The sequence below is a fragment of the Cydia pomonella genome, chromosome 14 (assembly GCF_033807575.1).
Source record: "Cydia pomonella isolate Wapato2018A chromosome 14, ilCydPomo1, whole genome shotgun sequence".
NCBI classification, from domain to species: Eukaryota; Metazoa; Arthropoda; class Insecta; order Lepidoptera; family Tortricidae; genus Cydia; species Cydia pomonella.
Window position 1 is genome coordinate 6,338,627 of NC_084716.1, and position 14,865 is coordinate 6,353,491.

At 39.0% G+C, this 14,865-nt stretch overlaps 1 protein-coding gene across 1 annotated transcript in view; it reads right to left on the bottom strand.

The window, feature by feature from the left end:
- Window positions 1-14,865, bottom strand: part of LOC133525349 (neuropeptides capa receptor-like) — a 146,549-nt gene that overhangs the window by 95,595 nt on the left and 36,089 nt on the right. The window contains exon 2 of the mRNA XM_061861633.1: window positions 10,482-10,572. Coding sequence (XP_061717617.1) covers window positions 10,482-10,572 — 91 coding nt within the window. The remainder of the gene's footprint in view (window positions 1-10,481; window positions 10,573-14,865) is intronic.

Genomic DNA, 14,865 nt, shown 5'->3' on the forward strand with positions numbered 1-14,865 from the left:
ATCATTATCAAATATTACGAACAAATTGTCAAAAACACTGCCAAAGGTCGATTATTGCAAATAACTTTTGTTCCAAAAAAATATATTTTTATCTTTTGTTCTAATAAAAAAAATATTAACGTCAGACCATACCTGAGAAGTAATCCTACGTGGGATTTCAGGGTTTATCCAATGGCTAAGGTCACCCTGTATGTCAGTCTGTAAGGTATCTATGGGCCTTTGTTGCCTGAAATAAATAATTTATGATATAAGTTTGATAAAATTAACTTGGTTTCCTGCTAACAACAGGCGCTATTCATAAACATCTGACACGTGTAATTAGCCGTTGGTAATAGTTTATCCCTATTCGTCATTTGGACATTTGTATTTGTTGTAAAAAGACAAAAGTTAGCACAGGTTTCAGTAAGCAGCTTGAAATTATATGCCAAAAATACCTTACATTCTTTAGAAAACAATTGATACTTTTCAACCTGCTAGATCGATTTCTTTCAAACATAGCTAAGAACCACCGCAAGGAAACTCGCTTTCGCGTAAAAACACTGGTCTATCCGTTGGAGAGCTACGATGCCACAGAGAGACAGACAGACATTGGCGTCAAACATATAACTAAATAATATAAATGACTAACACTCCTCTTTTTGCGTCGGGGTTAAAAAGGCCTTATAAGTAAGTAACAAAATTGAGAAGTGCTTTCGTAATAAGTTTCCGTGAGACGCAGACATATTAAATGTATTAAAACGGGTCGTTGAAGAAGCTCTTCATTATCGGGCAAAACATATCGAGCAATTTTAGACTTAAAATACGTGTATGTTTTAAGCCCGCTTTTTTGTTTAATATAATAATAAAAGAATTTTGTTTTCACATACTATAGAACGGATAAGGAGTTTACCCGAATACCAGGATGTTTTTCAACGCTTAGCCAAATTTTGTGAGGTGAATATATAGATATAGGTCATATTGGGTTATTTTTACTGTGGGACTAATACGGCGGTCTGGACGGCTGTCTCCGAGCGGCACGATCAAAATGTATAGAATTGAATGAATCTGTTTTGACAGAAGCGGCCGCTTGCCGCGCCGCCCGTCGCCCCGCTCGCCGCGTCGCGCACCGCGTGCGTCCAAGCAGCGGCCTGACCCTGTGGGAGATTGGTTTTCTTCGTTTTGAGGCCCAGTAATTTCGTGTTCTACACTCACTTTCACTCAGCGCAAGCACGAGCTAGATGGATGTGCGTGCCCGGGAGCGAGGATATCAAATCTTAATTTTTTGTACGTTTAAATAAAAAAGTTATGGATACGTTTCCTTAAACATGATATTGCCGATTTTTAGAAGCAATTTTCATATTTTTAGGTTTTATGCATAATTTGTTACAAATTTTTAAAGTGCATTTTAGACCTATGTTCGTGATTTTTTTTTTCTCCAGCGAAAGTCAAAAACTCAGGATTCGAATCGACAAACGACAACAATCCCTCGAGTAGCCTTAAGATTGCTAATTACATTTAAAGCAGCCGTATTGTGATCCAAAAAAGCGCTACGACTTTTAAAAAAACTCCTTTTTCTGGTTTCACCTTACATTGTTTGCTGAAATCTGTTTAAAAAATCCTATCTCACGAGCTTCAATTTTATTCCTTTTATTTATTTCCTTTCCTATACTAGGGATTCGAGGAAATGAAAATTTATTATTCTATTAAGTAACGTAAGTTCCCAATTAGATTTGGTTTCCGCGAATTACTTTTTATCGTTTCTCCGAATTCTAAGTAGTCGCTTCTCCGATTTCTAAGTAGTACCTAATACATATCGTAAGATAATAAGGTACGTAAGTCAGCGTAAGTTTGGACATAGTAACCTTATTAGAGTTATTATCCTTTTTTAGGGTTCCGTATCCAAAGGGTCAAACGGGGGTCCCGATTACTGAGACTCCGCTGTCCGTCCGTCCGTCCGTCCGTCTGTCACCAGGCTGTATCTCATGAACTGTGATAGTTAGCCAGTTGAAATTTCTACAGATTATGTATTTCTGTTGCCGCTATAACAACTAAATATTAAAAACATAATAAAATAAATTATTCTTTCCAATCTCGAGGTTCTCATCCAATCACCGAAGTTAAGCAACGTCGGGCGGGGTCAGTACTTGGATCCCCCCGCGGGTTGCCCACCTTGTCGTGGTGGAGGGGCTTAGTAGCCGTGGCTTGGTCACCCACGGTGAAGCGAAGAGGCAACAGGGCCGGCCTGTTTGAGGTGCGGGCTGGCCCGAGGAGGACGCTCCAAGTGGGCTTGGTGAGCCCGCTTGTGACGCGCTGGAGGTGGACCGTCGAGGAAGAGGAGTGTCGGTATTGCGGTGAGCCGTTCTCCCTATCCTCGACGGCCGAGGTGGGATCGCAGGGGAAGAGGCGTGATGGTATCACGATGCGCCACTCTCCCTATCCCCTGCGACCTTGGCGGGGCCGTTCCGCAGTAGCGGCGTTGGTGGGGCTGCAGAGGAAGAGGAGTGTCGGTATTACGGTGTGCCGTTCTCCCTGTCCTCTGCAGCCGAGTTGTGGTTTGCGGCAGAACCATGGACCTCATCTGCCGCCGGGCGCTGGGAGTTTTCTGGCGCCCGTGGCCTCCTTGTGGCGGGCTCGGGGGGTCCGCTACACTGCAGGACGGAGGCCGAGGAGGAAGGCGCGTCGAACCATCTGGCGCGCCTAGCGTGAAGGGCCTTCGGGCATTTGCGAGGGAGCCGCTCGCGGGCGGCTGCCGCCGGTGGGGTCGCGGATGAGTGTGCAAGCGTTCCCGTAACCCCACACCAATAAGGCGGCGAGGTGACATATGGGGGGTTTTTAGTGGGTATACCGTCGGCCTCATTAGCCTGGACGGGAGTCCCACATAACCACTCGGGTCGCCCCCCGCACCCGGGTGGTATGCGGAATGCATTTTCCCCCCTAGAAAAAAAAAAAAAAAAAAAAGGTTCAGTACTTGGATGGGTGAGCGTTTTTATAGATAATGGTACGGAACCCTTCCTGTGCGAGTCCGACTCGCACTTGGCCGATTTTTTTAGTGAATAAATAAATATACATATTACGAGATAATTTTACACAAATCAACATAGTCCTAGAATATGCTCAATAAGCTTGTGTTGTGGGTACTAGACAACGATACCTATATGTAATAAATAGATATAGAAAAATAGGTACTTAGTACTTACATACTGATATAGAAAAAACTAATAGCTAATCAGAATCAGAATCAGACCTGCCCCGCCCGGCAATAGTCATCACCAGCAATATGTACGATTTTTTCCGAAATCATTAGCAAACATCATCATATTTGAACCAATTTACAACCTACAGACATATTATTATTAATTCATATATTCATGTAAAACAATTACACAGTTACACATTACAATAAATGCGCCAAACTGGAGTAACCACTTTTTACATTCGTGACTTATCTATTCTATTGTTAGTAGAAAAAAAGGAAAGCATGCATTTATGTCAGTATGATTATATAATTTATATAAGTGTGTATCTATTTATATTAATAAGTATTGCTATTTTATTACATGTTTGATTTGGACTTATCGTTAACTAACCTTTTTTAGGTAAGTATGTTTCCAACATCTCGATTTTTAATTATTTTTTAAAAGCTGCTTTTGTAATGCTTTTACAGACAGAAATTGTATGTTATTATTATTATAAATTCGAGGAATTATATAGTGTAGTGTATGTATAGACAGATAGACGCAGCGGGTGACTTTGTTTTATAAGATGTGGTGATATCCATAAGTCGGTGACAAATATTGCCAATATTGGTAATAACACAAATAAATGCCCTAACCAGGATCCGAACCCGGGACCTCCTGCTTTGTAGGCAGGGTCATTAGATCACTACCGACTAGGACAGGAGTTATACATGTGTTTTTACTTAAGCCCATTAGCTGGGACCAGAGACACGTACAATAAATAATTAAAGTGACGTTCAGGTGGCATCTGCGTTGCGGTAATGAGAAATGTCGCGTTCAACTTTCCTGATAAATTGCGTTGCTTGCCAAATATAGTACCCCTAGAGTAAATTTATTCGATAGCGAAACGTGACGTACGCGTTTGCGTTAAGTCTCATTTTGTATGGGATTTTGAGTTTCCAAAACATCCCGCTTGGCGGGCTGTTTCTAAATCCCATACAAAATGAGACCTAACGCAAACGCGTACAACACGTTTCGCTATCGAATAAATTTACACTAGGGGTACTATTTACCACCAAGTTGTCACCAGTGGTAACTACTGGTACAAGGTGAGGGAAAAATGCAATATTCTGCCGGCAGAGGGCAGCACTAAGACATATTGTAAACCACATTCTATGCCTTCAACAGTGGTTTTGGGATGTTTTCACTATGACATTGACGTATCAAGGCGGTTTGTTTAAAGAGCCCTACCGCGAAACACTAAAACCGAAATTTCGTTATTTGCCTCTTTATCGCTCGAATATGTAAAAGCAAAATGGTAGAGACGAGAGAAAAATAAGTTAAATTTGTACGGAACCCTCGGTGGGCGAGTCCGAGTCGCACTTGTCCAGTTTTTTTCTTAAAGTTTATATTTGCTAGATGATTAAGCACCAAAGAGACTCCAGAACAAATCAAGCGCTAACCGTACATGAACCGTAACCCTCGATTCTTTTGGCCCAATGAACTGTAATAACGTCGAATCTTAAAAGGATTTTAAACCTTCCGCGGTCGGACGAGAATACCTTTCAGATTGGTTGATTCAACGTTATAAATCGTGCCATTATTTTTCAGGCGTACCTGCGTTTACGCGATTTTGTGAAGGTGATTTATTCAAGTATTTTTAAGAGATTCCTAACGGTTGAACGGGTACTTAGTAGTCTGTTTTTTTATGTTTAGCTTTTTATCTGTTACACAATGAGCTGTGAGTAACTGTATCGCAATTGGCTACTTGACAGTTTTTTGTAAATAATGTCAATCGATCTTGATTTTCCTGAGGATCAAATGTGTATATAGGACTCATAGCATTTAAGCAACTCAAATGTGAGAAATTTGTGTTAAAGTCTGTCGCTCGGACTCGACAATTGAAACGCATTTTGAAACGCCTCTGGCAAAATGATATTGTAATGTGACGTCACATTACATTAGTCTATCCTAAATGTATGGGGGATTAAGAAAATTGCTATTTTGGCCCTGAAATAATGCGTTTATGTATATGGTTGTTATACAATTTGTGTCTTCATTTTGTTTTAATTTATAATTTTACATTATAATTTATACAATTTGACGACCGGTTTGGCTTAGTGGGTAGTGACCCTGCCTACGAAGCTGATGGTCCCGGGTTCAAATCCTGGTAAGGGCATTTCTTCGTGTGATGAGCATGGATATTCGTTCCTGAGTCATGGGTGTTTTCTATGTATTTAAGTATTTATAAATATTTATATATTATATATATCGTTGTCTAAGTACCCCTCAACACAAGCCTTATTGAGCTTACTGTGGGACTTAGTCAATTTGTGTAATAATGTCCTATAATAAAAAAAAAATATCTGATACGCATAACAACTAAAGGTTCGACCAGACCGCAGCTTAAAAAACGGTCACGATACGGAATCGCAGTAACGCGTCGTATGCGTACCGTTTTTGACGCATGCTCCCCACACCGCTGCTTTGATTTTTTGTTCGCAAATCTTTGCGTCTTTTACGTCACCGGTGTGGTGTCTGCCATAAGATCTCCGTGTAATATTTTTTGCGATTTTTACGCAGATCAATTTACGGTGCGTCAGCGTATTTTAAGCAGCGGTGTGGGGAGCATGCGTCAAAAACGGTACGCATACGACGCGTCACTGCGATTCCGTATCATGACCGTTTTTTAAGCTGCGGTCTGGTCGCACCTTTATGTCATAATCATCATTGCGCATACAAATGAAAAGTCATATTATATTGTGTCATACATTTTTAGCCATAATATTTGATGACATACATAGCAGTAGTCATTTATTTTTGGTGCATATCTAACGAACCTAACCTAAAATTTTATGCGAATTAAATTGTCTATAAAAATTATGACATAACTCATTTATGACAAAAACCCAGTTATTCTCAGGAATACTTCTGACTAAAGATTTTTATGACTTACAATGTTATGCATAAAGTGTTATGACTGTTAAAAATATGACAAAAAGTCCCGGGACAAAAGTGTACTCTTTCCCTTAAATACATAAAGTAATAAGCGCCATAGTTTCTCGAAATACTTGAGTCATTTAGAAGTAAGACGGCACAAAAAGACATTTGTCGAAATCTTGCTGCCATTTTAACGGTAAGAATTATAAATAAAATACGAGTGCTCAAATAAATGATTGTTTAAAGACACGCATTGTGATGTAAGTACACCTTGTACCATTATTAGTCGTTGGACACACAAATCTTAAGCGCCAATTACATCCTGAACCGAAAATCGTTAAAAGTTCGTTATCTGCGGGCAATTTTCTCTGTCACTCTAATTACGTCTCAGTGAGAGTAAAAGATAAAGATTTACGAGTTTCGGTTTTCGCGGTAGGCCCCCAGTCTCGATGTCGGGCCTGATAATCGTTTTGCGTTTCACGGATTATCAGCGCATCGTTAACAATATTTGAAATGTAAAAAATACTTTGTCTCTAAATGCCAAAAATGTTCAATATTTGATATTTTTGCATATGAAACAATACAATTGGTCGGTGCGTATCGCTCCGCACCGACCGTCAGTGCGACACTACTATCAGCCTTAGTGTGAGGCCACACTGGTGCGTTGCGTTGCGTCGCGTTTTTTCGTCGCAGGCGTCCTCGCAGTGTCGACGCTGCGTCGTTTTGCATATACATTTTTTGACATGCCACATTGATGCGTTGTGACGACGCGACGCAAACGCAACGCACCAGTGTGACCTGGCTCTTTCACGCACATCTTTCAAAACGAACAAATAAAACTTCGCATGGTCATCACGTATCTATTTTTTAAACATCAACCGAGTGACCAATTGAGGTTATTCTAAGTGTGATTTGAAATATCAACAAAAATACTTAAAAGGGACTCAAACGTTGTTTCATTATTTAAACTTGTTAGATACCTGCTCCAAAGAAGGCCCGGGTCTTGCGCTTGCCTACTTTCGAAATTTCTTACTTTTATAAGTATGAATGGGTTCAAATTTGGTATCCATGTTCGCTAATAAAGTACCTTGCAGTGGCGGATCGTTCAAAGAACTCGATTCCCACCGGCTTGTCTAATTTCAGCTCGTTGAGTACTTTCACGATCGGCTCATGGAGAAAAGGAAAGCAAAGTTAGCTCCGGGTTCCCTACGAATATTTGTGACGCGCCGCCACTGGTACCTTGTATACAACAGACAAAACTGCAAGTTAATTAAACATAAGAAAGAGAATGGGCCCTTTTTGGTGCAGGTACGGTCACGTCTGAAAATGTCGGTACGAAAAAAGTACCAAAAATATGTATACACGACTTTATTGCCAATATATTAAGGTAGTGTATATATATTTTTGGTACAATCTTCGTATCGATATTTTCAGACCTGACTTTACCTTAAAATTAACTTTAGTGGTTTCCTTCAACGATTTACTAACACTATCAAAACTGACATACATGTTAACGTCTACGTAACTTGCTTTTTCTGCATCTCGCTCGATATTAGTGCGAGTTATATGTATAGAAAGCAAAGAGAATTTGAAATAGAGGTGGATTGTCAAAGAAAATTTTGTAGCCATAGTAAACTTCGCCATCGCGCCATCTAATAGATCAAAGACCAAAGGTATGGCGGCATAGTTTCGAGCGATGGCGCCACGATCTTTACCCTATTTCCGGTAAGATGGCGCCACTTTTTGATATTTAACGAATTAAACACATATCAGTGAAAGAATAAGGATCAAAGTCAAATGGCGTTCTAAAAGTTTTAATCATGTGTCTAAAGATGGCAGTAAATTTACTGCGGCTGCAATATTTTTTTTGACAATCCACCGCTATTTCTTTCTCTTTGATAGAAAGTAAATTACGAAAATATTAGCGTAATATAATGTCAGTGTTGACACTGTCGGTGACTCGTGGTACCTTACGGGTTATAAATCATTAGCGTAATGTAATGTCAGTGTTGACACTGTCGGTGACTCGTGGTACCTTACGGGTTATAAATCATTAGCGTAATGTAATGTCAGTGTTGACACTGTCGGTGACTCGTGGTACCTTACGGGTTATAAATCATTAGCGTAATGTAATGTCAGTGTTGACACTATCGGTGACTCGTGGTACCTTACGGGTTATAAATCATTAGCGTAATGTAATGTCAGTGTTGACACTGTCGGGGACTCGTGGTACCTTACGGGTTATAAATCATTAGCGTAATGTAATGTCAGTGTTGACACTGTCGGTGACTCGTGGTACCTTACGGGTTATAAATCATTAGCGTAATGTAATGTCAGTGTTGACACTGTCGGTGACTCGTGGTACCTTAAGGGTTATAAATCATTAGCGTAATGTAATGTCAGTGTTGACACTGTCGGTGACTCGTGGTACCTTACGGGTTATAAATCATTAGCGTAATGTAATGTCAGTGTTGACACTGTCGGTGACTCGTGGTACCTTACGGGTTATAAATCATTAGCGTAATGTAATGTCAGTGTTGACACTGTCGGTGACTCGTGGTACCTTACGGGTTATAAATCATTAGCGTAATGTAATGTCAGTGTTGACACTGTCGGTGACTCGTGGTACCTTACGGGTTATAAATCATTAGCGTAATGTAATGTCAGTGTTGACACTGTCGGTGACTCGTGGTACCTTACGGGTTATAAATCATTAGCGTAATGTAATGTCAGTGTTGACACTATCGGTGACTCGTGGTACCTTACGGGTTATAAATCATTAGCGTAATGTAATGTCAGTGTTGACACTGTCGGTGACTCGTGGTACCTTACGGGTTATAAATCATTAGCGTAATATAATGTCAGTGTTGACACTGTCGGTGACTCGTGGTACCTTACGGGTTATAAATCATTAGCGTAACATAATGTCAGTGTTGACACTATCGGTGACTCGTGGTACCTTACGGGTTATAAATCATTAGCGTAATATAATGTCAGTGTTGACACTGTCGGTGACTCGTGGTACCTTACGGGTTATAAGAGAAACGTCACGAGGAAACGGGACTAATCCCAATAAGGCTGTTAAAAGGTGAGATGGCAGTCCCTTTCGTAAAAAGAAGCGTTTACGCCAATTCTTGGGATTAAGTTGTCATCTGGTTGTCATAAAGCGGAATGGAATTAGGTCACCAAGTGAATGTTTTCTTTCCGAATACAACCAGGAATGCCGAGTTTGATATATATGTATGTAGGGTCAGCATCAATAGTAGCGGATGAAACAACGCGCCAAAAGTATCTGATATTCCAGATAACTTGTCCAAATATTGATAAATCTCTAAAATTTACGTTCAAAAGTATATCTTTTAACGTCTCAATTGCTCTACCTACATATAGAACCACCACATTTTGTTAAGCTGTTACAGAATGGTAGATACTTTTGAAACCTTGTTTGATCCGCTACTTTTGATGCTGACTGTACATCTGTGTCGTGGCCAGTAGGGCTAAGATGGTCGGCTCTTTATCATTTGTCACAAAGTCACCATGCCTGTCACGTTCTAAAAAGGATGAAAGTGTGAAAGTGACGGGTATAGTGACAAGTGATAAAAATGGAACCATGCTGCTACCGCTGATCATACATGTTTATCATGTCATGACATGTCATTTATGAATTGATCATTTCATGATATGGTAAGGTCAGGATTGACTTTTCATGATGTGGTCAGCCGATCATTTCATGAAATGATTGCCACAACATGAATTGATCAATTCTAAGATCTGGCCACGACATATGTATCATATTTGTATTTTTCATTTATATGTAGGTACAGTCAGCGTCAAATACTTTGTAGCAACCAAAGTAGCCAAATAGTTCGGTACACCATATATTTAGTATGGTGTACCGAACTATTTGACCACTTTGACTGCTACAAAGTATTTGACGCTGACTGTACCTACGTTTATTTAATCGTTTAAATAACTATAATTTTTGCCTAAAATTTGCTTTATAATTATTTGTTTACCACGACTACTCTTTTTGATTAACATTCTATTATTCCGCGACCCAAATATTACCGCGACGAGATCGCTTTTTAGCGATAGCATCTTTTGCCTACCTCTATCTTTAATCTTTGTTTTTGCTGTAACTGTTTTCTTTTATAATATGATTAACGCACTGCCAACGCATGCTACGCGCTTCGCGCTGACGAACACGGAAAGAATACAATAACAAATGTGTACAAAGGCGAAATTATCCCCTTAAATATATAAATACGAAATGGTAGTCGAACTAAGAATCGCACATGACTGGGTTTATCCGCTTTGTATCGAAAACCGCCTACGAACAAAGAACCCGCCTATCGGGTCGCTGACGGTGAGGGTAGAGAGACTTACGCTTCTGAGATGAGGGCCCGTAGCTTGCAGAACACGATGCCCAGGAAGTAGGGGTACTGGTGCCAGCACACCAGTAAGTCGTTGGGGAGACCTAGGGGCAAACAAAATTAATGTTACTGTATTGCATTTACTGGAAGGTTTGTGGTATTTCGGCGGTTCCGTGGGAATCGACCGAATCCTACACCAGCAGTGGCAGCATGGTTCTATTTTTATTACTTGACACTATGCTCGTCACTTTTGCACTTACATACTTGTTAGAACGTGACAGGTATGGTGACAAATGATAATGGAACCATAATACCGCCGCAGAACACTTTACTACACTAGTTTTCAGCAATATTTACAGAATGTGTATGTGTAGAAGAATTAAAATGGTGTTGATTTTCTTTTGACGACCGGTCTAGCCTAGTGGGTAGTGATTCTGCCTATGAAGCCGATGGTCCCGGTATCGAATTCCGGTGAGGGCATTTGTTTGTGTGATGAACACATTTATTCCTGAGTCATGGGTGATTTCTGTGTATATAAGTATATATTTATGTATTACGTATGTACCCATAGTACAAGCCTAATAGTACCCATAGACCCCATAGTACAAGCTTTGCTTGTTTGAGGCTAGCTCGATTGGTGTAAGCCTTGGAGACCCTTTACATCTCTAAGGATATGTTAATGATCAATATCAATGCAAAAAAAAGTGTGGCTTCGACAATTCGTCCAGAATTACCTCGATTGCATGAAATACGCAAACAGTAGACAGCAAACAGTTGAATATTGGATACTTTTTCGATCTCCGCTGCCTTTGAAAAGTTGAAACACGCTGCACAAAGACAAATGGAAGTTTCAATATGATGTTGCAGAAATGCTTCGAATTTATAGTCAGGTTTTAAATAATATTATAGCACATTATTACACAAATTTACTAAGTCCCACGGTAAGCTCAATAAGGCTTGTGTTGCGGGTACTTAGACAACGATATATATACTATAATATACATATTTATAAATACTTAAATACATAGAAAACATCCATGACTCAGGAACAAATCTCCATGCTAAACACACGAATAAATGCCCTTACCAGGATTTGAACCCAGGACCATCGGCTTCATAGGCAGGGTCACTACCCATTTGGCCTGACAGGTCGTCATTTTTATTAACTGATACCCGATTTTAAGACTTATCGGCGGTTATTTAGCAGAACTTTTAGAGTTTCTTGGTGGCACTTTAAATTAGCCTGTACGAGTAAAATTATATTGTATATATTCATGACTTATTGACATGAAAATATAAATACATTTTAATAAATGATTATGAATTTGTAATACGCGCAATTATGAACTTTATACTAAGTTCATTTTATTTATATTTGACAATTAATATGATTATATAATTGAATAATATATTTTTTCTTTAGTTTAGTAGGTATATCGAATTTCCAATTCATATGCCTGTCGACGACCTGTCTGTCTGCCTGTACCAACACTGTTACCAATGTTTACAAATAAATCATTTGAATTGAATTGAATTGAACTCATTTTTAGGGTAGCCTAGCCATGTTTACAAATAAATAATTTGAATTGAATTGAACTCATTTTCAGGGTAGCCTAGACAACGTAACAATCATTTACGCTCCGTAGCGTAGCGTAGCCATCTCTCTTCTATATTAGTGCGACAGACAGGTATATCATCCAATTCATATGCCTGTCGACGACCTGTCTGTCTGCCTGTACCAACACTGTTACCAATGTTTACAAATAAATCATTTGAATTGAATTGAACTCATTTTCAGGGTAGCCTAGCCAACGTGACAATCATTTACGCTCCGTAGTGTAGCATAGCCATCTCTCTATCTCTCTTCTATATCAGTGCCACAGACAGTTGCGTTTCGTTCGCTACAGAGCGTAAACGATTGCCACGTCGGCTAAGCACCCAGAATTAAAAAGAGGAAACTGATAGTTCGTATATTTCATAAGATTACGTTATCGTGTAAATTTTATACCTACTTCTTTTTACTGCTGACAGTTTACTTCTCCTAATAGGCTATAGTTTTTTTTATTAATTAATTCCCACTTAAACATCGCTAAAAACACGCGGTAAACACTGCAAACAGTGATGCAGAATTGCCCAGTATGCGTTTAGGCAACACTGATATACCAAAATTCACATTTCTATTGTAGTTTATTATTATGAAATAAACTAGACTAGACTAGATCAAAATAATATTATAAATATTGGAGAAAAGTAGGCACATTTTACGATACCACTTACGTTCGTGCCTGTAGATGCTGACAAAATCAAAGGACTAATGCGTCAAGTTGAAAGTTATTTATATTTAATAGGGTTTTTTATATACTATATTTCATTATATAGCCTCTAAGTTGAATCATTGCAGAAATCTAATTAAAATCAAGTTTTAATCGAGAATTTGTGCGCTCTTCGACCGCTCAAACCATTTCCCGCGCTCGCCCAAACGGCCGGCTGGCGCGGTGCGTGAACATCTACCCTGCAGCAATTCATTTACTTACTTGGACTCTATTGCGTAGGTAATAAGGCTGACGACATTATTACTAAAATGCCCATATCTCACTTCTGCAATGGAATTCCGCTTGGTGCCCATAGATCGAAATGAGGTACATAGGAATACTTGTTTAATGACCTAACTCTCGTCTCTGTTTGTTGGTTTTTGGACCAAGTTCCATACAAAGTTGCCCATGGTCCTTTGTATTCTCTTAAATAAAATGCTGGTCTAAACCATTAAACCCCGCTTTGAAACAAACATCGCCTTTAACGTTAGTCCTTCAGATAAAGGGTGTCTGAAATTGACTTGGAAGTTTTCATTGTCTCTGTTTACTGGGCTACATAGGCTTTGTAAAATATTTGACAGCCTTTGTCTAACCCTCGATCGCTAATAAATAAATTATTAAAGTAGATTGTGGACTTTCCTGGAAGTTATAACTAGAAATATAATCGGGTGTACACCAAGGACTTAGGATAACAAACACGTAGTAAAACAGGTACGTTACATTAGTGAAACAACGTTACCTACAGCTTAGTTTTCCTCACCCCCCCCCCCCCCCCCACTGCTAAACTAAACTGCAGTGTATTATTAGAACCTCTATCTATGAAAAAATTCAAGAAAAAAAGGTATATATAATGGTTATTTTCAATAATGTTATTTTCATTCAATAAATGATTTAAATAAGTAAACGTAAGACGAAAGTAAAAGTAATCAACAAAAAGATATAAAAAGAAGTAACTACGAATTATCAAATTTAAAAATCCAGGCAGTGATGATGATGCAAATTAATGGTAAAGACGTTATCACTGCATGGCTTTCATGTACGTGTACGGTACGTATATTGCACAATACAGCGGCTTTTTGAACGTTGGCAGTAAAATCTGAAATCTATTCAATCAGTTGTCCAATCTGTATGTAATACCTAATGTAGCCGCCGTGCAGGTCAGGATCTCAACGCCTCAAATAAAACTTCGATTCTTAGTGAAGTGTTATAATTTTCCAATGTACTGGTTACAAGGGTTTAATTGCCAAAACGGTTAAATGTAGAAAGTTGGTTGTTGATAGTATGGAAGATGATGAGAGAGTGATTTTGCAATATTTGATCAGTACAAATGGTGGTTTAAATTTAGGTGCTTCTAATTGGCCGCGATACAGAATATGTGGAGCGCTCCTATTGGTGCTTTTGAAAAGCCTGCGTTTAGCTACTGCATTGGGAATATTTTTATATAATAATAAATTGCATTCGCAACAATACCATTAATTAATTCTGTTCAAATCTAACTTCCATTTTTAGTGTATATTTCACACAAATATATTTGTGTGAAAATCCGGCCCTGTTTTTTACCTGCTCCTCGAGAAACATAACATTGCTTCCTTGGCGCTAGCTAGCCGTGCGCTCGCATTACCAGTGCAAGCGAGGTCTTCGAATACGTATCTTTGTTTCGGATCGCAGTGTCACAAGTTAAGCTGGTTTGAGAGCGTTTACCTTAGACGCACCAATAGAGATCAGACAGCTATTCTGTTAGAATTCTGTATTAGTTCATAATGAATCTTATTCCGTGCTCAATAGAGTAGTAATTCAATAAACGCTACCTATGCGGCTTGACCATTTTTTCGTAGTGGCACGCGCGTTTGCGGTTTTTAAACAATAGATAAGACGATAATCCGTAGAAGCTCACGGAGAAAAATAGAAACTATACTTTGTCATCGATCCGAAAGATCTTTTTTTACTTTTTATAAAATTGCTGCAATTCTGAATTGTCGTCGCGCACTTATTAAAAAGAAAATTAAATAACGGTACCCAGACGGTCATTTAGGTTAAATAAATATTAACCTAACGGTAATTTAATGCAAATGAAATTGCTGCCAT